A 25293-nucleotide genomic window follows, 5' to 3' on the forward strand; every position below is an offset into this window, starting at 1 on the left:
ATGTAGATTTTTAACTTTTTTTCAAATTCAAAAATTACCGGTTTTTAAAATTTTAAACAAAAGTTTTTCCAAAAAAATAAAAAAATAAAATTTTTTATGCAATTTACATCAAAAATTGCTTTACAAAAAAATAAGAATAAGAATAAGAATCACAATCAGCCTTACCACAAATTGCATTACAATAAAAAAAAAAATTTCCTCATCAAAAATGAAATTCGAAGAAAATTTTTTTCCGTTAAATTTTCCATCAATTAGTTCCTTTATGTCCTCCAATTATGACTTAATAAGGTATAATATTCAATATTCATTAAAAAATTTCTTTTAAAAAAGATAAAACAATAATAAATAAGGCATATATTTGGTAGATTTTTCATGTCCATCGCATCCACTATTTTGTGAATGGTAAGCTATGGCATGCGATGGCTATTTTGGCCTTTAACGTTGTCAGCCATTTTCATGATAATAATTTAATCTTTTTTTTATATACAAATTTCTTAATTATTTTATGAATTTTTTAATTTTTCATAAATTTTTGATGTTGTTTTTTTGTATTTTTTTTTGCTTTTGCTTTGTTTTCTCATTTTTTACCATTTTCTAAAGTGCCTTTTTTGTGATTTATTTGATAAGTTTTTTGGGAATCATTTTTAAATAATTTTTAAAAAAATTTCAAGTTTTTTAATTTTGAAAAAAATAATTTTTTTAATTTTTTTCAAAAGAAAATTGAATTTTTTTAAGTTTTTTTATTTTTCAAAATTTTGAAAACGATTTTTAAAAATTTTAAAAATAATTTTCAAAAATTTAAGTAACAATTTTGAAAAATTCAAAAATTAATTTTTCAAAATTTAACAAAAATAATTTTTAAATTTTAAAAAACAATTTTTAAATATTTAAAAAATAAAATTTGAAAAATTTAAAAAATAATTTTAACAAATTTAAAATATAGCTTTAAAAATTAAAAAAAATTCAAAAATTTAAAAATATTTTATTTTTTAAGAATTCAAATTTTTTTAAATTTATAAAAATAATTTTTAGTTTCAAATTTAAAGAATTATTTTTCTAAATTTAAAAAAAATTGAATTTTAAAAAAACAATTATTTAAACATTTTAAAAGTTATTTTTTGAATTTTAAAACTATTTTTCTGTTAAATTTTTTAAAGTTATTTTAAATTTTAGAAAACCATTTTTTTAAATTTAAATTAATTTTTTCAAATTTAAAAAATTATTAAAATTTAAAACTTTTTTTTCCTCAAATTTTGAAAAATCAATTTTTTTTTTTTAAATTTGTTCTTAAATTTTCAAAAAAATTTTTTTACTGTTTAAAAAAAATTTCTTTAAATTTTTAAAATTAATATTTTTTAAATTTAAAAAAATAAATTTTCAATATTAAAAAAACTCAAAAAATTCAATTTTTTTTTCAAATTTTAACAAAATAATTTTTTCAAAATTTAAAAAATTTAAATTTTTTTAAAACTTATTTAAAAATTATTAAAAAATTAATTAATCTCAAAAACTATTTAAACCTTTTTTCATATCATGAGATTATACATTATTATTTTTTTTAAAAATCAAAAATTAAAAAGAAATTGTCAAATTTTAATAAGTTTTTTTTATTTTTGCGAATGTTTTTTTTGCTTTTCTTTGTTCGACGATTTATTTTGGCTGAGAAAAATTGGCTGCGGATATTGTTTTTAATTCATTTTTTATGTCTGTGTATTTTGAAGATATTTAAGATGCATTCGATTGATTCTGTGACTTTGATTGTGGTGTTGATGGGGCGGCTTGTTGTTGCGGCGTCTGTTGACCGGATGATGCCTTTGGACGTCCTGAGGCTGGTGGAGGATTTGTAATGGTTATCATCGTACGGATACGACGTTGAGCTGATTGAACGCTGAAGAATGGACCAATTATATGTACAGTGGTCTCTTCATCGACTGTTGGGGTGGAAGATGTCGCGTGTTCTGGTAATTTGATTATGCTGCCCGTCACGCGTTGCAATTCTCGTACATTTTGACCTCCTTTACCGATAATGCGGCCGACCTAAGGATTGACATGGACATGATTAGTTTCATTTATGGCATAATTAATAGCTATTAGGACTAGAGTTGGTGGGGAATTGGGAATTTGAACTTCCAGGTGTATATGGGTTGGACTACTCTTCACTAGAGCAATGGCTGGAAACCTGTTAGCCATGGCACATCCTGGTGGTAAGCCACAACCAAAACCACACACGATAAACGGTTCAAGGCATTTTAAAAAACTTCCAGGTGTAAATGGGTTGGGTCATTCTGAACCAGAGCAATGACCAGCAGCCTGTTAGCCATGGCACACTCTAGTGGTAAGCTATGACCATAAACACACCCGGCATACTGTTCAAGACATTTCCAAAAACTTCCAGGTGTATATGGGTTGGACCATACTGCACTAGAGCAATGATTGGCAACCCACGGCACACTCTGGTAATAAGTCATGGATTGCCTTTAACCATAACAACACATGGCATATGGTTAATGGCATATCTAATAACTTCCAGGTGTAAAACACCTCCAAATTGAAGTCATCCCGTCCCCCACAACTCAAATCTTGACTTAATCTTACCTGTGAACTTGGTACAAGGATCTCAACAGTCAATCGTACATCATCAGTTCCACTAACGAAACCTTCTTCACGCATCTTTTCATATATAAGATATTGTGCCTTCCATTGGGCTTCTGGTGTACCAACAATTGTGACTTTTCTCTCGGTCTGCTGTTCAGCTGGCTTATCAGCCTCTAATGGTGCAATCTTAACGTTTGCACCACTAAATCTAATAATATTACGGATGTGTGAGCCTTTTGTACCGATAATAGCTCCAACAGCATTATTTGGTATGTAGAGGTAAGTAGTTTCTTGTACATCAGCGGCACCGGGTACGGCAGTCATACCAGTTGCTTGATACATTGGTGGATAACTTGTTGTTGATGGGAAAACATTATTTGGACGTCCGGGAAAGCCGAGACCATTACCAGCCGTTGACATCATTGCCATTGGATGTAATCCGGGGAACATAATACTTTGTGGTGCCAATGCTTGCAAATCATTCTCATAACTTTGTCGTAATTTTGAACTGATTTGTGCCTCACCACGTGACATATTCTCAATTGATCCTTTAATCGTTATAATGCGTTCAAGATTAAAACTGTTGATATCATTTATTGAACTAACAGTTATCTTTGTGTCTGTATCTTGCATAATACGCTTAATCGTGTTACCCGATTTGCCAATAATACGTCCGATTAGGTTATTGTGAGCGAGAATTTTTAGGCAAATTTCACTAAAATTAGAAAGAAAATAAGAATTAATTATTGAATTAGATTAAAGATTTTTAGATGTTTGCCAGATATCTGGCAGATGTGTGCCATATTTTGGTCGGATATGAGCCAGAAAAAAGTCGGATATGAGCCAGATTTATTTTGGACATTTTTCATATTTCTGGAAGATATATTCCAGACTTATGGCAAGTATTTGCCAGATATATGGCAGATATGTGCCATATTTTGGTCGGATATGAGCCAGAAAAAAGTCGGATACGAACCAGATCTAATTTTGGACATTTTTTTCACATATCTGAAAAACATATGCCAGATTTATGGCAGAATTGTGCCAGATTCTAGTCGGATATGAGCCAGAAATAAGTCGGATATGTGCCAGATTGTAAAAAATGCCCAAAATTACTCAAAACAATATCTTACCCCTTCTTGGTGTTGTTAGCTTCCTGTTGCATAACCTCAAGTATCTTTTTACAGGCCATTGTACAATTCTCTGGATTACCATAAATCGTAATTGCCTTCTCCAATGATCCAACATTATCCTTTCGATGTACATCAACACGTGCACGTGACTGTTGAGTAATTTGCCTTATTGTACTACCCTGACGTCCAATAATAGCACCAACCATGTCACTAGCAACAAGTACACGTAATGGAAAGTCAGTTTGACGTCCCGGTCCACTTGCAGCACCAAATGTTGTACGACCTTTTTGATTCTTTTTTTGTAGCGATGATGGACCGACACCGGATTGGGATTTATTTTCAAACAGTAGTTCCGTTGAGAGTTTACTGCCTTCAAAATCAGCACCATTTAGGCCATTTGCAGCTCTGTAATTGGAGGTAATGAATAGATAAGGATTAATAATTTGATAAATTAGGTACGGGAATGTAGTAAGGAACAAGGAGGAACAAAAAATTGCAAAAAAAAAGTCAAGGATTTGTGTTAAAAACCTTTGCGCCTGCTCATATGACTCAAAAGTGATGTGAACGGTTTGAGTTTTCGGATCTTTACTCGCTACCGCATCGCATTCTTCGACATTGCCATACTGCTTCAATAATGGCTCAACATCACTAAAATTTGCATGATGCGGAATTCCGCTTATGACAACTTTTGTCGTTGAACTGAGCGAGAAGAAAAAAAAAAAAAGAAAAAGAAAAAGATAAAAATAATGACGAAAAAAACTGACGATTTTGAAACATTTTTTAAGGAACTAAACATTGATTCTAATTTGCTTTAATTTGGGATGATAAATAATAAATTATAAAAATGCATGGATGGAAACTAGCATTTAAAGGATATATAAATATATATAAATTTATGAGCCATATGGAACATTTAAAAGTGCAAATTTATTTAAAGGATTTTTTTTCGTACTTTTTTGAATTTTGAAGCTACAGCGATTGGTCGTTCATTCACATTTTATAGTCATGCAGTATATAGACATGCTTGATAATTTTACAAATTAATTTGGAGTTGAGCATTTAATTTTTGGGATTTTGTAACAAACTTTAAGATTCGTCCGAAACTACAGACCTGTACCCGAATGGACAATTTGACATTAATGTCCAATTAATAACTTGACCTACATGACCACTAATGACATTTTGTCCGGAATGTTCCATAAATGATGTCATTAGTCAATCGCCTAGTTATTAAATAGACATTAATGTCAAGTTATCCAGTCAAAGCAACCTTGGACAAACTATTAAAAAGAGCCACATACTGCTGGCCTGTGATTCTAAATTGCAGGAATTACAGGCCTACGGTTCTTGATGGAACCCTAATTTACATTAATTTAATTGCAAAACTTGAAAATTCATGCATTTTTAAAGGAAATTTATTGATTGGTTATAAGGAAAATAACTTTTAGGCATAAAAATTTGATAGGATTTACTTCTTTAATTTTCGTATGTTTTGTAATATTGGTTCAACTGTGGTGTATTGGTGAAATATGACTTTAAGGAACCTGGAGTAGAATTGAAATTCAACAAGCCACTATCAAAGAATTTGAATTGACCAAATTGATTAATACAGAACAGTCTACATATATTTACTGACAGAAATGAGCTGTTTGATACAAAAGCATTTTGATAAGGCTTGTGACTGAGCAAAATGGACTCTGAGGATACATAAAACTGTAGAAAGTCAAACTGGGTCTAGTAACATCCGAAAATCCAAAAAAGATGTTACCTGAATTATTTAAACCGATTAATCAATCCAAAATCAAGCAACAGATCAACATGACTCTTACATGGTGAAGGATTTAAGACGAATTTGGAAGTCAGAGTCAGAATCACTTGGACCGAATATTTTTGATCGATTAATTGATCGGTGAGATATTTGTGATCGTCCATCTAATCCGAGATTCGAAAACATAGACTTTATTAATGAGTGATCCGTAAGTAGCTAACTAGATTGTTTGTTAATTTGGAACAAATGACATGTAAAATAACTAAAAATTTATTGTTTTTGGTTGATCACAAGGGTCAATGATTCAATGAATTTTTAATGAATTCAATGAATTTTCGGTGGCATTTTGGTTTATTTCTAATTAAGCAATGGTTAAATTATGAAGCATTGTGATCTAGGTGAGATTTTGAGCTCAAAAGCGACTCTTATTGGTTCATTCAGAAGTTTCGTAAAATTTAGAGAGAAACAGAATTTAAAATTTCACTAAGCCCAAATGTTGGTTCATGATTCTGTTTTAAAACGTTAAGATGGTCTAAAAATGATATTTTAGCGTGAAGTAATTCCCAAAAAGTTCCCCAGATTACCCTCCTGATTCATTTCCTCATTACTATTTCATTAAACTATCATATCAATTCAAATCTCAACCAAGGGTTTAACGCATGAATTTATCAGCATAATATTCCAATAAAAATTCATAAAATTCTCAAATTTCCATCACAAAGTCATGCTTAACAGCCAACAATATCTCATAATTGTCATTTATAAATCCGAAGGGTTGACACGGAATTTTTTTTTGCAAAAATATTAAATAATATTAAATCAAAAAGCTGTTAACATTTCCGCATCAAATTACTTCATTACAATAAGCAACAACAACAACAACAATGCAAAAAAACAAGCTACAACATCGAGAGATGATACTGACTTGATGTCAATAAGAAGTGGTTAAGGAACGGTAAGTAAAGGATGCAGCATAATAAGGAAATACATTTTTTTGATGATTTATGAGACATAAAGCAAGGAACACGCGGAATTAAAAATAAAAACTTGATTTCCATTGGCAAACCTGTGTGCCTTTAAAGGATCCTTTCCCAAAAATACTCAAATTCTTCCGCCTTTTTTCACTCACATGTGCTGCATGTTAAGGAAGCAATGGCAATTTGCCTTGTGTATGTTAAATCAATGAGCAGCACATACATGCACAGATTTTTACATGCTCAATTCCAATTCCATCTGGCGGTTTTTTTGCCAAAAAAAAATTCAGTTCTTCTTGTTGCTGCTTTTCAGCATAAAAATAAATTTGCCTTGAATGAGGATCCTTTCCTATTCAGTCATAGATAATTGAATAAGTTATGGGATATGTAAATAATATTTTTTTAATTTTCTGTGCCTGCGAGCTGTGATTTGAATGTCCAAGAAGAAGAAAACTTTTGAAAAATGGAAGCAATAAGAAGCATAATTACAGGAACTTATATAATAATATTTCTATTATACTTTTGTGTTATTAACCTTATTTTTTTGAGATTTTTTTGAGATGAACTATGGACAATGGATGGATGTTAAGGTATTGAGAGAATTTGGAATTTATTTTTGAGGATGTTTACCATTTGAATTAGGCTATTTTGAAAGGTATTGAGTTTACCTATGAACTCAATAGGTAAATTTTGATTATTTAATGTACAAACAGAATAATCTGCAAAGATGCTAGAGTTCGAGGCCATGGATCACAATTGATCTGTACTAAATATGGAGAATTTGAAACCTGAATATCAAGAAAGGATTTTTCAAAGATTTTTCAAAGATTTTTCTTAAAAATTGTGGAAAAACGTGAATTTGAAGGAAATATAATTCGTATTTCCAGAAACTGGTATCGGTTTTACAGAACAATATGATCACAATATAAGATAATTCTAAAACAATCTTAATATTCTAACTTGGGTTCTTAATTGTAGGATTAAATAGAATGATTTTCCGGGACAAATCTTTAGTTCAAATAAACAATAACATACTTATATGCCAAAATATACAGATTAACATTAAACTGTCTTGAATGAACTGTTTTCTTCATCTACCAAATACTCTCACAATATTTTCATTGAATTTTATTATAATCTATCAAATGCACTATCCCAAAAGGCATACGGCATCAAAAAGTTGTGTCCCCAAGTCCGTAAGACTCTGATTTCAAGCTAGATTCAGCAAATTTTGTGTTTTCACCACCAAAGTCATGTTGGCCGATATTTGATGATCTTTTCATTCAAAAAAAATCATCATCAGCTCATTCAGGCTTTTTCTGTTACTTATGTGGAGTTTTTTGTATGAAATAGAGATCATTTGCTTAAATCCTAATTACCTAGTGTTTAAAACTAGGAATTTATCCTTCATCAAGCAAAACTAAGATCAGTTTTCAAAAACAGTTAACTGAAGTCGATAGATCTACTCTTACTTGCCAATAATTTATTCGTTAAGAAATTGCTTGTCAGAGCAAACAATTCAGTGAGCAAGCTGCATCTTTAGTTAAAATTTCATATTAATCAAATAATTCGGTTAAGTTATACCATTAAATTTGGTTAAAAAAATGAGTTTTCTACAGAAAAATACGAATTTCATTCAATAATATTTCAAATAATTTATGGATAATTTGAATGCATGAATGAATTAAGAACGCAGTTCTGGATCTAAATAATCTTAATAGTTAATGAATCCCATTCGGCAAATGGCTTGATTTTTGCTATTTAAGTTTGCAATATGGATGTAAAAATGAAAAGAATCAGTCAATTACGTCGATATTGCACTTAAAATTGACAATTAGAAGACATAAGCTTAAATTGCATTAGATTGACAGTAACCAATCATTAAGCATAATCTTAGTGTCCTCAAAGATCTCATTTGATCTGTTCACCCATCAATGCCAGATGAACCTGAACAACCGGTCTATAATTCCTTTCAGACCTAATTAAACAATTTTCAATTGCCACATATCTTCAGCTAAACATTCATCACCCAATAAAAGTGTCTATATTGAGACTAAGAAAAGTTCTTCACAATTTAAAATAAATAAATATTTAAATGATCAAAAGAAATAAAAAGTCGACCCCTTTAACAAAAACAGCATAAAATAAAATAAAATAAAATAACAGTTAAATAAACTAGACACAATTCACATCCAGTAAGTGCACTTGATAATGCACAAAACCAATTAAAGTCCACAATTAGCCCCTAAAAAAAGCAGTCATATCCGCAGTCTACACTTTCATCCACTGACCCACAAAAAAAAGAGCTAAAAGCATAAAGGCATAGACGAGTGAGAACAGCAATGCAGCGAACGAAGGTCTCAAAGCAGCATAAAAGGAACAGGCAAAAATAGAAGCGAAAATTGAAGAAAAAGAAGCAAAAAATTTGGGAATTTTTTTTTTTTTTTGGTTATGCTGCATATCAATGTATTGGTTCCGTTCACAAATACACCGTCAATATCCAATACCCTTCACATAATTTTTTTGCACGTTTTTTTAAGCCCGCTCCTGGCTGGATTGTTGTGCCTACATTTATATTTTTGTGCTGCTTCTGTTGCTTGCTTTTTCAAAATTTCTTAGAAATTGACAACAGCCACAAAAAAAGGTTTTTTTGATGCTAGTTCCTTTTTTTTTGTGTCTTCTGTCCCTAATCAAAAGACTCGAAACTTGAATGGATTATATAAGTTGTGCTTCATTGTGGGGTCTTGTTATGTCAACATAATCATTTTAAAGCTTGTTTATAATTTTTTGACGAAATTTGACTACTTCTGTGGACTTAATGTGTTTGCATTGGGCATATTGCAATGAGTGGAATTTATGATGATGATGAGATCAGTGAATTGTTTTGTAATTTGAGGATAAATGGCGCTTGGTGATATTTTTGAGTGTGGAGGTATTTATTGAGAGATGAACTGTTGTAAGAGACTGTATTAGAGTGACACACTAGTTTGCCACGGCATATAGTTTACAATTAGTAGCTTTCCATAGAGCCAGCGACCGGCTCTATCTAAAAGAGGCTTTGAAATGCAAGTGACCTGTACTGTCAGTGAAATTAAGTATCTAAGTTGATAATACTGAATGCAAAAGGATGTCATTTGCAATAAATTAACCAGTCTTGAATAGACTCGACTAGCTCTGGACTAGTGATTTTCTATATTTGGAACAGATTAAGCAGTATTCCTGAATTTGTACTCCACTGGAGATTAAATTAGAGGCTTTCCAACTCTGTCTGAGAGTCTTCGATTTGATGATTTTTGATTTAGAATCTTCGTTTAAGATCAAATTGGATTCAAAACGGCTGTTAGGTGTATCTAAGGTATCTCAACTAATAATTAGTAAGCATGAATAGGATTCGTTAAAACATTTATCTCAAACTTTAACCTAAAGTGTGGAATTCGAGCACTTTTTTATTAGAACTGATATTTGATTGCCTACATAGAAGTTTTGATATTATTGTAAATGTCAGATACTATCATGATAGTCATGACAGTATTGGTTCTATCCCTAACAATCTCAGTGATGAAATTAATGAATGAGATGAAATAAGGTAGGAACATTGAGTGTTTTCAGGCTTCCTTTTCTCTATATCGTTATGCTTTGTGAGATAAACATGATCCAAATATTGTAATCCGTGGCAAAACTGTATCACGTGGATCAGGAAAGAACTCTTCGTCCTTTTTATTTGTAATATACAAACAGAAACCAGTGATAAGTAACCCAACTTTATTGCCGTAATAATTTTGAACCGTTTCTAGAAATATCTAATCCTTTACATGATTACATACAGAAAGTAGAATTGTTTGATTCCGACTTTATGTCAAATCTAGTTTATATCCATGCCAGAGTCACACCAACCTACTCCCCAGTTTTAGAACAATTAACAAACTTATACTGCTCGGGATTAGCATTGATATATTGTCAGTTACAAGAACCTTTTTCCATAACACATATCTCCATAGTAACAACACCATCAATATCCCATAAAGACTAATAAACGATCACATAGTGTGATGTAACAATCAGATCCGCTAATGATGTAAGAATCTTATAAATATTCAGATAATAAAAGCATTGATTTCATGAGAAAAACAACAAAAAATTTGGCGCGCAAAATGGATGTGGAGTAAGTATCAAAATATAACATGAATAATGAGCAAGAGAGAGAGTGAGAGAGAGAGAAAGAGAGAGTAAAAGGAAGAGAATTTGTGAGAGCAAATAAGCAACAACAACAACAAAATTAAGAATCACAGAATATACACATTAAGGTAAGGTTGTGTGGATGAAGAAGAAGTAACAAGAACTAAAAAGTATGGATATGGGACATTGGAAGGCATTCGTGCAGGTAAAAAAAAAAAAGACACAAGCAAAAAAAAAAGATTGAAACTCACCTGGAACCATTTTGTGGTGTATGTGATTGAGCGCCTTCATGTGGATCCTCGAAAATTTGTTCGCGATCCTCCTTCGACAGCTCAAGATCAGCAAATTGATCAGCGTTTGATGCCATTTTTAAATTTTAAACTTTTTTTGAATTTTTTTTTTAAAAATTAAAAACTTTTTTTTTATGTCCAAAAAATGTACGCCAAAAATTTTTAAAAACTTTTTTTTTTATGCTCAACACTCCGGAAATTCTCACGGACACATCGATACGTCTACTTATGCCTTTTTGTGTGTATTTTTTTTATATTTTTTTAAAAAAATCCTTCTTTTCACTTTTTTTCACTTTTTTACTTTCAAGGCTGTTTCTTTGCCTATTTTTTATGTATATATCCACTACGTTATGTGTATTAATAACAGCAAGGGATGTAGTTTGATGCCTTCAACTTTGAATTTCTAAAATTTTTAAATTTTTTTTAGTTTTTGAGGAAAATTTTAATTTTGAAGATGAAAAACTAAAAGGAAATTAGAGACCGAGACTTTAGAAGCTGGATTTATGCTTTATTGGAACTATCGCGATATTTTTTATATGTGCTGGATTTGATGCTGCCTGATTTTTTTTTTCGTTGAACGAAAAGAATGAAAATAAAAAAATTTTAATTTTTGCTCAGGAGACTGCCTGCAAATAGAAATGGAAAGTTAGGGATTAGTGATTGATTTTGTGATATTTTGAGGTTAGAATTTATTTACGGAGAGAATTTTGGATGTTAATTTGTTGAGGTTCTGGTGATTATTGTGGATAAGTTGATGGTCAGTTGTGAATTTTATAGTTAAAAGTTTGTGAATTTTGGTAAAGTTTGTGGATGTTTTGGAAACTTTTATAACAAATTGATAACAAGTACAATTGTTATCATGACTTTTTGATTTCAAAATCGATTGAAATCTGTTAATTTTTTTAATGTTTTGAAGTTTATTAAATTTCGAATTCTAAGATTAAGTTGTAAATTAGGGGTTTGTAAAGTTTCCCAAAATATCTTAGATATTCAGATATTTTGAGCTGCGATGGGACTATTCGCGGTTAATCATTGTTTAACGAGTGAGGATACGTCAGATCACTGCACACAGAGTTTCCTAAAGTATTGGCTTTTCACCGGATTTTCGGGACCAAGACTGATATCAAGACTGAGACTGAGATTATGAGAGTACAGTTTTTCTAAATTTAAACTGTTTCATGATTTTACATGTTTTAAAAGTTTAAAATTTTCAGACAAATTTTTGTGAAATTTTCAACAAGACATTCAATCTTTAAGTAAAAACTGCTGTAATTTACAAATTATTAAATTCAAGGGATTGACACTCAAAATGATTTCATCCAAAGCAAAGAAGTTTCATCCAGGTGAAATTCAGTGTCAAAGCCTTGATTTTACTCATTAAAGGAGCTTTGAAATTTAGTTTCTAGAAAGATTTAAGGATGTTAATAGGTTTCTTAGGTAAATTTACAAATTTTCAATATTACTGAAGTTAGGTAGTAAGACAGTAAGTAAGTCAATTTGTTTAAAACCTTTTGAAATTGTTGAATTTTAATGAAAATCTTCAAATTTTTGGACTATTTATAATTTCAGAAAATATTTAGATTCCAAAAAATTCTAAATTCTATAAAAACCAAAATTGTTTAGAAATTGATACAATTTCATTGATTTTTAAATTCTCATTTGTGATAAATTTTGAAAAAGTTTAGAAATTCTTAAAATTTTAAGCTTTTTGAATTATTAATTTCAGAAATTTAGTTGCAATTAGAAATTAGAAATTTTGAGAACAAATTTTGATTATTTTGATACTTAAACTAACTTCTTTCTCAATAAACATAATTGGCAGAGGTTATCAAAAGATAGAGCTGTCTACAAACGTTCTATAACCGGCAATGAGGCCGGTTAAGGGAATAAGTAAGAATATAACTTATTGAATATTTTTATGGAGTATTATTTGAAGTTCGTGAAGAAATTTCAATCAAAAATTGACAAATTAAGTCAAAAAGTCAATAAAAATTTCATTTCAACTTTCCCAAAAAACTTTCAACTTTCAAGTTAATAAAGAATTTTGGTTCAATTTTTCACATTTTTAACAAAATCTTCCAATTTTCAATTTTTAAACAAACTTTTAATTCACAAATACAAGAAATAATCTTCAATGTTTTGAAGCTGACAGAATCTCTTTCCTAACAGCAGAAAGTAAGACAGAGTAAAAAAAACAAGTCCATAACAAACCCCACTTAACATTTTTACCTAAAAAACAACTCACAATAAACAACAAAAATAATTCTTTAACCAATTTTTATGCTCAAAACTAAGGACACAAAAACTTTGCATTTTGTACTGAATGAAATTTTTATGCTTCCAAAAACATCTGCTATTTTCGATTATGTATCTTTAATAATTTTTTGAGCAGTTCCTCAATTAATTATTAAGAATTTAAAAATTTTTAAAGATTTTTATTTAAAAAAATTTAAAAATAATTAAATTTAATTGAATTTAAATCAAATTAAAATTTTTAAAAAATTATTTAAAATTGTCCTTTTTTCAACTTACTTTGATGAAATTTCAAACTAAACTAAAATCGAGTGCAAGGAAGAATTTTTGAGGCAGAGTTTAGAATTTTTTTTTTCTGCTTCTTCTTGTTCTCTCGCCTCTTTTTTTGAGAGCAGCACTGCTCTCAGTCCCGAACCAAAAATGCCAAAATTGAGAGAATTAAAATTTTTTTTTTGGAAGTTCTGCTTATTTTTTTTTTGGTAATTAAAATGTGGAATGTCTTTTCTCTTAACCCTTTTTTGGATGTATTTGTGTGCCTGAATAAATTATTTCGGGTTTCTGCTTACTGAGCGGATTTTGTGGCTGTATTAGTTGAGAATTTATGCTTAGAATAAGTCCCGAGCGCATGCTGCTTTTGCCCGCATTAATATGAAATGTGAGAGTTTTCTAATATTTTTTTTTTTATTGCTTTACTTTTTTTTTTGTATGTCCCTAATCGTAAAATCGTTCCTTTTATGCATGCTCGATGGTATATTTTTGAGCGTCATCAATTTTAGATGAAGAATTGATTTTTTATTTGGGAAGATTTTTGAATCAATTTCTAATTTTGATTTTTGAAGGCATCTTTTAAAATTGATCAGGTAGCGACTTATTGCAACATTGTTGCATATTTTGAAATCTAGTCCCAATAAGGATGCTCAAATTAACGAATTAGTGACTTAATCAGTGACTGTCTTAACAGGCAAATCACCGCTTTTAGGTACCTTAGTTGTCTTTCTGTAATAGGAATGCCAATAAAACCTTCTTGGCTCTTAAAAGGCATACGGAGTAGAAATAGTTGAAAATAATTGGAAAATTCGGTCCTAGTCTATCATGACTCTGGATCCATGTCAGATTCAATTAAATTTGACCTCAATATAGTGTCAAATCAGCCTGTGACCAGAATTTTGACATTTTCTACGTCGTGTGCTTCCCGGGGCTGTCGCTTGATTCATCAGAAAAAATAGTCTTACAGACAATATAATTTTGATGACAGAGCTGACAGAAATTCATTTTAGAGTCCGAATTCTTTCAAGTCACTCGAAATAAGAAAACCGAGTAGCGGTTAAGTGCCTTATTGGTTAAATAGATAAGGTGCCTAGCTCAAATATTGTATGATAACTCGAAGATCTTGAGGGAGGCCATGGATCACAGTTGATCTGTTCCTCCAGTGGAGTAAGTAAGCAAAATACTCAAAAATTGTCGCTTCGAATCCAGCCATTTCCAAATTTGCTTAATGTAACATAGCAAACCTGAATTGGCAACTTTGGATTAAGGATCGGGTGAGTAACTTGAAATGTAGTGGGAAACAAAGGGATGAGAGATACAAGGCTACATGATGGTTGCAATATTGACAGAAAGGACCCAAAAGTGTCATTTTATGACTTTAGAAGATCGTCAAGAGAGTCTGAATTTGCTTTTTTAATTGAGACTGAATGTGAGACCGAAACCAGCAACAGAATCGAGACCAATACTGGAACCAGGCCGAGACTGAGACTTGATCAGATATAGAGACCAAGTTGGAGTCATGATTCCCAAATTTCAGGCATTTTGCCCCAAATCTATCAATTTGACATCCATAACAAAGCATTGACACACGTTTCATCGGGATGAAAGTTTGTATGTGCCGAATGAAAGCTGATGAAGAGTGCCAATGCCTTGATCCACAACAAAGTCTAAAATACACCGAAACCTCGCTAATCTATTGACCTGCAGACTTTAACCGCCACAATTTATTAAAAGCCACTTTCAAATTCCAAAAAGTCATCCCATCCCCAATACTCATAATGCATTGTCTATAAATAAATCCACTCTCTCTCATAATCTCGTCCATAACAGCCACAACAATACAAAATTTAGTCAAACTCAATCGAAAACCAGCAACAAAAAAAAAAAAAACTTTAAAATTTCATCGAAATAAGCCAAAAAAAAAAAACTGAAAGCTATAATTTTGGAGCACTCAATAATTCTGCCTGCACATTTCATTGTTTTTGTTGTTTTTCATCATTCTCAATTTTGCTCTAATTCACGATATATACGGATGCATGCTCAACATTCATATATGTGTGTATAAATTTTGGGTCTCGCTAGATCAGAAACAAATGAAAATAATTCTTGGAAATCCTTGAAAATCACAAAAAATCACTGTTTTTGTGCAAGATGCAAACTATAAAAAAATACAGAACAAAAAAATTGTTTCAATCCGTTCACTGAAATGTGCAGTGTGTGGATAGATAGAGTAAGTTGGAAGTTAATTATTTGGATTGGAAATTTCTCAGAATTTTTACGGATAAGTATTTAAATTTAGATTTGTTTGGATCAGTTGTGGACAACCTGTGTGTCATGATGCCCATTTACACCTGGAAGTTTTTTGGAAAATGTCATGAAGCTCATTCATCCAATGTGTGGTCTTGATCTAGGCTTATCAACAAAGGTGTGCCACGAATAATAAAAGGTTGTCCACCACTGGATTAGTTTGAAGGAATTGAACAATTTGAATAAGGCTGGGAATGAGTTGCAATCTGCAATTGTCTGGAATTGCGGTTGTGTGAAATCAAATTCAACAAAATTGAGGATTTGAAGATCAACTAGGATTGTTGTTCTGTACGATTAATGACTAATATGAATTATTAACAAAAGATACTGATAGTTGAGTCATCTTCTTTGACATTTAATCTCATTTATCATTATTTGGTGACATCAAAGATCAAAGTCGATTCGAATATCGTTTGAAGTTAAGTCAACTCATTTCGACTTTTTCATACAAAACCTGACACGATATTGAGCTCTGCATGACATTACAAATAAGGGCACGTGCAAAATTGAAGGCCTTTCTTCGACGGCTATGAGGTACAGCTAAAAACTGCAAGTAGACTTGTTGTTTCAACTCGAATAATGTTAATAAATGAGATTAAGGCTCTCATGGAAATATGACAGCTTAGATGGCTAAAAATCTATCCCGAATAGCACAAATTGCCTAATAGACCCACAATGCGACATCAAACTCAAGTGTCTCAGGCATTGGAGTAAATTTTAACTGAATCTGGTATTAAGTCATTGTCCCGGACCATAACAGGCAAAGAAATTGCTTTTAGATGCCAAATAGGCCGGTTTTGGGCTGTATTTTAGATCAATTAAATGATTTGTGCTATTTGGGAGTCACCAGATGGGCATAACATTGGCCTGAGACCGAATTTCATCAAATTTGGTTTAAACTCTAAGTCAGAGTAGGTAAGAATCCGGGTATTTTGACTTTGGACTCTATTTGGAGCACTAAAATCGAAATTATAGGGAATTTGACATCAGTTTTTCTTTTAGGGGTAAAATACCCTCGTTTTTGTATATAAATTGTCTAGTGAAGACACCATTTTGAAGATTTAGAGCTCAAAGTCTTGTCAACTCTGTTTTAAGCTCCCAAAGTCCTGGCAATCCTCTACATCCCTCTCTATCATCCCATAATTATCTATATTATAATCATTCAATTCCATTGCTGATACAAGAACGGAAACCATGTGAAGCCGAAAATTGAGGGATATCGGGGGAATGTGGGTGTAATGTGATGCCACATGAAGCTTTCTGAAGCTGAAAATTCTGAAAATGGGCGCCACGGGCGCTCCCGATACTCTAGTATATTATAAGAGCCATATTGACCATACCATAGTAATGCTAATTGTCATAACTGAAATAATTTAAGTCTCATTAAAAATAGAATTTCCAGTTCCTTTAGACTTCATTTTCATCCTTTTTTTAATATATTTAATAGAAATTCACAGATTTCTTTTCATTTATTTGAATAGATTCACAAAATCAAAAAAAGATTTATTTTCTCATATTCATCACGTGATGCTTAACAATATTTGGACGGTGTTATGAGGGGTTATTCATGTCCTAGGACTATCAAATTCTATTTTTCTGCCGCGAATTTCAATTCTTCTTTTGTGTAATGTAAAACTGAATAGATTTTTTGGTAATTTAATAGAAGTTGAGCTAGTTTTTAATAGAATTCAACAAAAAAAGAGTCTATCCATGTGCTCGCGATACCCACAAATCCGGACAATTGACACACACAAAATTTAGAGACTGGGGTTGGCAATAAATTTGCAAGATAAAAGGTTCTGACCTTTTGTTCATGGACTGGTCCATGGGAAAAATAAAAAGAATGGACAGATTCTTGCTCCAGTTCTAACGATGATTTTATGGAAATTTCTTAGACTTGCTGGATGAGAAATTGATATTTATGGCGCGATTTCTCACGAGATGCTGACTGGTCATGAACGAAAAATTTGTGTCACTAACGATTTTTCTATTCTTTTTTTGTGTTACAGGCACAATAAGAAGACTAATGGTCAATGAATGGGAATATCAACGGATTATTGTTACAGTTTGAAGATTTTTGTGTGAGAAAATTGAATTTTTGGAAAGGATTTGAGCAGTTGGAATTGAAAAATGATGCAAATTTGCGACAGCTTGCTCTTTTTGTTGGTTTTACAAATCAAATGTGATTCATGGCTTGTAAGACTTGAGACAGCATCTAATGTAATGAATGTAGGACTCAAAGTTGTTATATCGATGCTTAACTGTATTGTGGGAGCTTTTGGCTGTACGTATGCATGGCTTGGCAGAGTTAAAATGGTTTGAAATCCCATTAATTTGCCTCCGCCCTGACAATCAAAGTAGACTTAATTTTGGTAGTTCGAACTCCAAAGAGTCATTTCCACTATTTTGGAGGGAACAAAAGCAGGCTCTTCTGCTGCCTCCTCTGCTTGGTATGCCTAGCGACACTTCTATATGCAGGATGGGCCTACGATTCATTCACGCACCCAAACAGGCAAAAAGCATGCTTTCATGGTACAAAAATGCTAATACAGTACCTAAAATTGGTCTTTTTGGTTGTAAGGGACATTAGGTAATGCCAATAATCGAGTTTTTGACTCCATCCATATCAAAATCTCACTCCAACCCTCCCCCAAAGAGCATAATCCCTTCCTCCTGATTATTTTCTTATTATTCCCAATTTCCTAAATTTTATCAATTATATCAAATATCCCACAATTTAATACAAAACCCTTAATATGTCATCTTAAATGCCAACAACATCACACACAAAATTTAATGATTTCTGGTTAAAAACCTGTAAATAACAATTACAGAAGGTGTTGCAGGAGTTGGCGTGATAATTAATGTGTGGGAAAATGCTAGCATAAAAGTGTGCAAAAATTGACACCCTTAACATTTTCAAGCTTGCTGATGTTGTTATGTGCTTTTAATAGCTTAAATTACTAGGAAAAGACTTGATTTTAGGAAGCTTTTTGATGATTTTAGATGGAAAAAATTGAAAATATATTGAGTTTGGCTTTGTATTGATGTCATGTGAGGTGGTTGTGAAGTTACGCAGATTATGAGAGCAGAAGATGAGATTGGATGAACATTTTGAATGGCACAAGTCGGATAGTCGGTCTAAACTCGACACTAGGTCGATGAAACTCTAAATTGAGGCTAAATTCGATGAAATTTGGCTTTAGGACAGAGTCAAGTTGGTCTGAAGCTCAATTTTGGTGCGTTTTTCAGGAAAACAAGCTTATCGACCAAATGTTGGCACTTGTAGATTCCTGAGCTTCCTGTGATTTCACTAAATGTCTCATTTAGCCCTATGTGGGCCCTAAATAGCTCTAACAAGCTACCAATCTACCCAAAAACCCCTAAATCTCTCTAATTCTTTTCAATTCCAACGACATAATTCAAACTATTCCTTCTATTTCTTCAATAAGCCACCGACATGGCCTTGAACTTAGAAACATGTAATTTTAATCGTCTAAAAACTCTAAAAGGCATCAAGAATCTTATCATCACATAATTTCTACAGAAAAACAAAACAAAAATTTTTGCTATTTTTAAACACAACCAAAAAGTGACGTAAAGCAGGGCCAAAAATAAGAAAAAAAGTCACAAAAAAAATGAACGGAAATGTGAAATTAAAGAGCTTTTAAGGGGAATTTTAAGTCAGTCCAAACTTCCATGCTTCCCGGCTTTTTTGTGTCACAAAATCTGTTTGTAGAATTTTTTTTTTGTCAATGAAATGAAGTTATGAATGAACATGAATGAAGTGCTTAGTCATTTCTTATCATGTTTAGTCTACTGAGAATCCATATGTTTCGAAAAATGTGGAGCATATGTTGAACTACTATGAACATTTTGAGTAAAAATGTGTTGAATTGAGAGAATTTTTGAATGAATTTAATGCTTTTTTTGTTGGAGTTTTAGTAATCAACATAAAGTTGGAATTTTATGAGTAATTTTGCGGAAATTTGTCAATTTAGACTTAAATGTTGGTGAATTAGGGGATGTAAGGTTGCTTGAAGACTCGATTTTGATGAATTTTTGGAGACCGAGACCAGGACTCAGACAAAGACTCTAAGGCAATTCTTCAAAATCTTGGTCTTAGCAAATCTCAAGACTCAACAGACTTGGTCTTGGTCTTGAGAATCCTCAAGAGAATGATGTCAATTTTAATAGATATAAGGTGTTAATCAGGAAGGAAATAGAACAACTCAAATCGGTTAATCGATCAAAAATCAAACAACAGCACGGTGCAACTTTGACTTAGTATTTAATTCAAACCGAACCATGTTGTAGTTATTCCAGCCTGATGTCGGATATTACATCAATTACTCAACATTTTCTATTTGAGAATAATCAGAAAAATGTATTACGAAGGGTCTCAAGCTGTATCATGGCAGTTTTAGCATTTTCCTAGAAATTATCTAGATTTATAGCTAGTATTGCGTAATGTACCTTATGTTGACGCATTGCCTAGCTATGTAACCAAGTAACCAGGCTAAATTTATTCAAAAATGTTCATTTTTCTCATCGTTCTTCATAAATTATTGAACAGGCTTAAGACAATTTCGGTTTCGATCATGATCTAGGGTCAGTTTTAATCTCGAAAATGCATCGAAATTGGGATTTAAAGAGACAATACCATGCTAATAATTGTAAAGAGGATTATTAAATACTTTTGACATTAGTGCCATATTGTGCTTGGATTCTAAGCATTCTCGAAGTCCTGATTTCAAAGAATTCTCGAAAATCATGATTGAAATTTATAGAAGAGCTTGAAGTCGACTTGAACCTTACATGGAGTCGAGTAGACTTTTTTATACGAAATTTGAGTCGATTTCAAGCTTTGCTTTCTAGTTTGGTTCAATCATCGGGAAACCTCGGTAATATGTGCATTATAAATGGAAATTTCAACAGATTTCAGAGTCTAACAGGCAAAAATCATGCTCTACTCTAAATGTACTACATGAGCTTGGTCTTGAACCGTACTTTGCTTTTAAAAGCATGCTGATTGCCCCTTAGTAAGCATTTCAACCCCATTTCATCTAAATTTCCCTATTTACTGCTAACTTCAATCTGAGAACTGAAACTAAACCGTTTCAAATAGTTCACTTTGTTTCAATTCCAATCAATCTCAATCCGTCGTCTTCTAATCAAAATCCAATCTAATCCTTCCCAAAGCCATTCCAAAAATTGTACAAAATTCAATAAATAATCAAAAAAATAATAAATAAAAAAATTGTTCATTTTGTGAATGAAAAAATAAACAAAAAAAAAAAAAAAAGTTCTTATCATTCTTCTTATTCCCAAGATTAATATGAGTGACTTTTTATACTTCATTATGTACATTTCCACTCTACAACTATACGTAAAGGAACGGAATGAGAAAAAAAAAATAAAAAGAATTTCATTCATTGACCGGCATATTTTCAAATACATCCACAAAAAAAAAAGAGTAAAAATGTCGAATAAACAACCGCGCAATTCATCATTATAGTCATCTCTAGATTTGTGCCTGTATGCTTGACAAAAGGGGAAAATTGGACTAGAGTGAGATGGAGATATGTGCTGTAAACAACTCTTACTCACACATATACAGCATGTCTATATACGATGTCTTATGTAAAAAATTCTAGTTTGACTTCTTCTTGTTCGGTACGTAAATATGAGTAAGTGCGTAAATGCGCGTTTGACGGGGAACCAACATAACCATAATTATTCAATAATCATAAAGAAAAATTTGGGAATTTTATGAAGCTTGAGATTAGTCTTTTATGCTGGATATAAAGTTCCATGTCCCAGATTATTGACCTTGAACCTGATAAGAATTTTCACTTTTTAATTTTTTCTAATTTAATTTTGGACATGCCAAAAAATCAATTATTTTGTAATATTTCCCATGTAACATAACCTCAAAAAAAAATTTAATTTAATTATTGCAAAACTAGAAAATTGAGAGAAAAATCATCAATTCCGAAGGACCATGAACAAGTTCATTCAACTTTGGAAATTTTTTTTTTCTCTCATTTTTTCTACGTTGTGCTGCATCACTAGCTCCTGTCAGCCTTAATACGCACCCTAATAAACTAATTTCACTTTTAATCACTTTTGTAATCCAACAATCAGGATGGAACCGGACCAAACACAAAATATTTTTTTTTATTATTGTGCCTTTATTTTGCCGAAAACTTTTTTTTTTTTGTGTCGCGAGAGGAACAAAAAATATGGAATTGCAACCACGTTTCCAACTCAACTACTACGCTTATGTTTTTTTTTTTTCTTTTTCGTTTTCTTCTTGCTTGTTGTTGTACGGCCAAAAAATAAAAAATAATAAACGCAGAGACTATCATAGATGAGAAGTAAATGTTTGTATATAGAACATACATTCTTATATGATACTAGCATTGGGGTATCGACCAGATTACATTTGGATGATTATACGGATTATCGTGAAATCTTTGGAAGGAAGGGAGCAAGTGAATGGCATTTAGGAGTTAGAGTGCATCATGTTATTCTGATTCTGACTATGCTTTCTACCGAAATTCGTCCCGATCCCGTCCTGGTCCCGAAAATCTTCCGGGATTTCAAGAAAGCATAGATTCTGATGTACCTTTTAATGGCATATCATTGACATTTTGTAAATTCTTGTGTCTTAGCATTGATGACTTGCTCACACTCGAGTTAATCAACATTTTTGGAATTTTCACTCAATTTTCACCATTGAATGCTCTTACTTATGTCTGAGCAAAGTGAAATATGCAATATCAAGCCATATCTAGGCAATACCCTCAATTTGTGAACCCCCAAAAACCCAAATCGATTAATCGATCAAAAAACCGATCCTAATTCGGCGTGGATCTGAATTATTGCCATATTCGGTGTAAATTTGACACTATATCAGAGTCACACCGGCCTGGTGTCTGATTTTGGATCAATTGATCGGCTTATTCTATTCAAATCTGTGAACGAAAGGATAAGAAACTTAATATCACTTCTTATGAGTACCTGGATTCGATTACCACGAGAAATGATGCATCTCAATCATTCATCAATCATATTGGCATTTTTACAAGGATTCACACAATGTTCATGACATTACACTACAAAATCGATTGATTATTAATCATTTTGTGTTCCATATAGGACAGCAATGTTACTGTGTTGATTTACTTGACATTAAGTTATTACATTTTCAGTTTCTAGTGGGAAAATCCTAGAAAATTTTTGTACAATGTAAGTAATTTGGATTTGTGAAAAATTGATTTACAGGCAATGGTGGAAAATTGGGGTTTTTCACAAAAATATGCTTTTGGCTTTGTAAGATTTTGATCCTTTCGAAAATCAGATTCAAGCCGAAACCAGTCCAAGACAGGGTCACTCTGGTCTTGGGGTTTGAATTTGAAATTAACTAGCAAATAAGTGTTTTTCGAGTATGCAAGATTATGTTGCTTAATTGACTAAGAATTCATAAAAATTTGAATCTACATGACATCTTGTAATCGCTTTTATTTTATCAATCATTAGACTTTTTAGGAAGGCATACATTGTAGAAATGGCTGAGTATATAGTCCTACACATCCATGACTCCGACCCCAAACCAGATTCGATGAAATCCGGCATCAGACCTGAGTCAAGCCGGCTTAGGGCCAGGGTTTTAGTCATTTCTACACCTTATGCTGTTCTGGTTTGAGCTAAGATGAGTAATAAACTCTTTTCTACTTAAAAATACAGTTCTTATTTGAATTGAGGATCTATGAAGAAAATGAGGACTCAAATATTCTTTCATAGATGAAAATGCATAATGACACATAATGTTGAAATCAAAATATGTACTATATGCCTTAAATTCCCTACATTTCGCCATTATTTCAAATTATTTTGTTCCTTACTCATCAATTTTCATCAACTATTTCTCAAAAATTACGCGATTTATTTTATGACTCACGCATCTTGTTATGGAAGATTCTAGAACTTAGAAGGTACAGAACCTTAAATTGGAATGTAGAAAATTGTGAAAAATGTTTGAGAATTTTTAAAGAATTTTTTTGGGATTTTTAAAAGAATTTTTTGAAGATTTTTTGGGAATTTTTGAGAGTTTTTTTGGATTTTTTGAGGATTTTGAAAATTTTTGATGAAAAATTGAAGAATTTGAGCATTTTTATCGATAAAATTAAATTCGTGATGGACACAAATTGTTTCTTATATGACACAACGTAAATAATACACAAAGTAGTAGGGAGGTAAAGAACATGAGTGCGTAGCACAAAAAAAAAACTCAAAGACACCAAAACAAAAAAGTACATGAAATGCTATGGAAAATGACACAAAGAATGGCGCGCGTAGAAAAAGTGCGTAAAAAAGTTCTTTTTATTCCCTCCGTCCACAAAAAAAAATACATTTGAAGGTGCTATGGCTGTGTATGTGCTGTACAGTCGTGTTCGTGTGACACAAACATTCCGCGTACATTTTCATCTCTTTTCATTGTTATTTCCATTAAAGATTGAACATTTATTTATTTTATGATATTTTAAATCCACAACTTTATCCCACAATTTACCACAAACTTTACATCCAAAAAATCCTCCGTCCAAATTACATCCGCAAAATTTTCACTAATTTTTCATAATGAAAAATTTTTTTTTTCAACTTTTTTTTTCACTTCAAATTTATTAAAAAAATGATCGTTCTGGACAAAACCTTTAATTTATCAACAATAATCATTAACTTCACCTTTAAATTGATTAATTTTTCATCAAATAAAACTCAAATTTATGTCCAAAAATGTTTAATTTAATTTTTTTTTGTCGTTGTTTTGTACAAAAATTTTTCACTTTTTTAGAAAAAAATTGGTAACACAAATGAAAGAATTAGCTTTACAATGTTTTTTGCTTTAAAATCATTTTTTGTAGACATTTTGTTGAGCTGAATGTTTTTCCACATCTACTTGCTCTCTCCGATTGGATATACTGTGTTGTTGACTGTATTGTTGTTGTTGTAATGTCGAGTAGAATTTTTTTGGTTTTTTGGTGAGTGTTTTATTGGAAAATGTTTGCATGAAATGAAGTTTCGTTGGCGACTCTTGGTTTGAATGTCTACATTTTGCCGGTTTGTCAATATTCTCAATAGAGTTGAATGGATCTTTTTTTGGATGGACTACTGAAGAATTGTGTCTTTGGGTAATGAAATGCAGAATATGACTCAATGTGACTTATTTAAGACACAATTACTGCCTAATTATACTCATTTCTCTTGAAATTCCTGATTGGACAAATTGACATTATGTCTACTTAATAGCTACACCTACTGTCAACTAACGACTTACTTCATGAATCGTTCTAGACAAATCCAACTGAAAATCTACTTAATAACTAGAAAATATGTCAAATTGTCCTCTCACACCAAGTATTGATAACAATAGATCAGTTGTCTCTCTTTAAAGTTCTCTGAGTAATCAATTGAGATGGGCTGAACATTAATACAAACGCCTACAAGATGCCCCATTATATTAA

General features: G+C 31.6%; 1 protein-coding gene across 2 annotated transcripts; it reads right to left on the reverse strand.

Moving 5' to 3' along the window:
* Positions 1-1618: 1618 nt before the first annotated feature.
* Imp (IGF-II mRNA-binding protein) lies at positions 1619-24590 on the reverse strand. Of its 2 annotated transcripts, XM_070641004.1 has the most exons (7): positions 24515-24590; positions 11418-11562; positions 10898-11339; positions 4257-4427; positions 3729-4133; positions 2596-3310; positions 1619-2037 (listed from the first exon to the last, which is right to left on the reverse strand). In XM_070641004.1, the coding sequence occupies exons 3-7, from the start codon at positions 11011-11013 to the stop codon at positions 1726-1728; spliced, it is 1719 nt and encodes a 572-aa protein (XP_070497105.1). In that variant the 5' UTR covers positions 11014-11339; positions 11418-11562; positions 24515-24590; the 3' UTR covers positions 1619-1725. The 2 variants fall into 2 exon arrangements, with proteins under 2 accessions (XP_070497105.1, XP_070497111.1); XM_070641010.1 differs by lacking the exon at positions 4257-4427 and having other exon boundaries at positions 10898-11562.
* Positions 24591-25293: the final 703 nt, after the last annotated feature.

Source organism: Chironomus tepperi, unplaced genomic scaffold (assembly GCF_022539635.2).
Source record: "Chironomus tepperi strain 1889 unplaced genomic scaffold, CSIRO-AGI_Ctep_v1 contig_13, whole genome shotgun sequence".
NCBI classification, from domain to species: domain Eukaryota; kingdom Metazoa; phylum Arthropoda; class Insecta; order Diptera; family Chironomidae; genus Chironomus; species Chironomus tepperi.

Excerpts from the sequence above, each read along its gene's own strand:
- Imp (XM_070641004.1), bottom strand. The coding sequence starts at position 11,013 with ATGGCATCAAACGCTGATCAATTTGCTGATCTTGAGCTGTCGAAGGAG. Across the intron at positions 4,134-4,256 it reads TCATATGAGCAGGCGCAAAG|AGCTGCAAATGGCCTAAATG; the intron begins GTTTTTAACACA and ends CTCCAATTACAG. Across the intron at positions 3,311-3,728 it reads GCTAACAACACCAAGAAGGG|TGAAATTTGCCTAAAAATTC; the intron begins GTAAGATATTGT and ends TTCTAATTTTAG.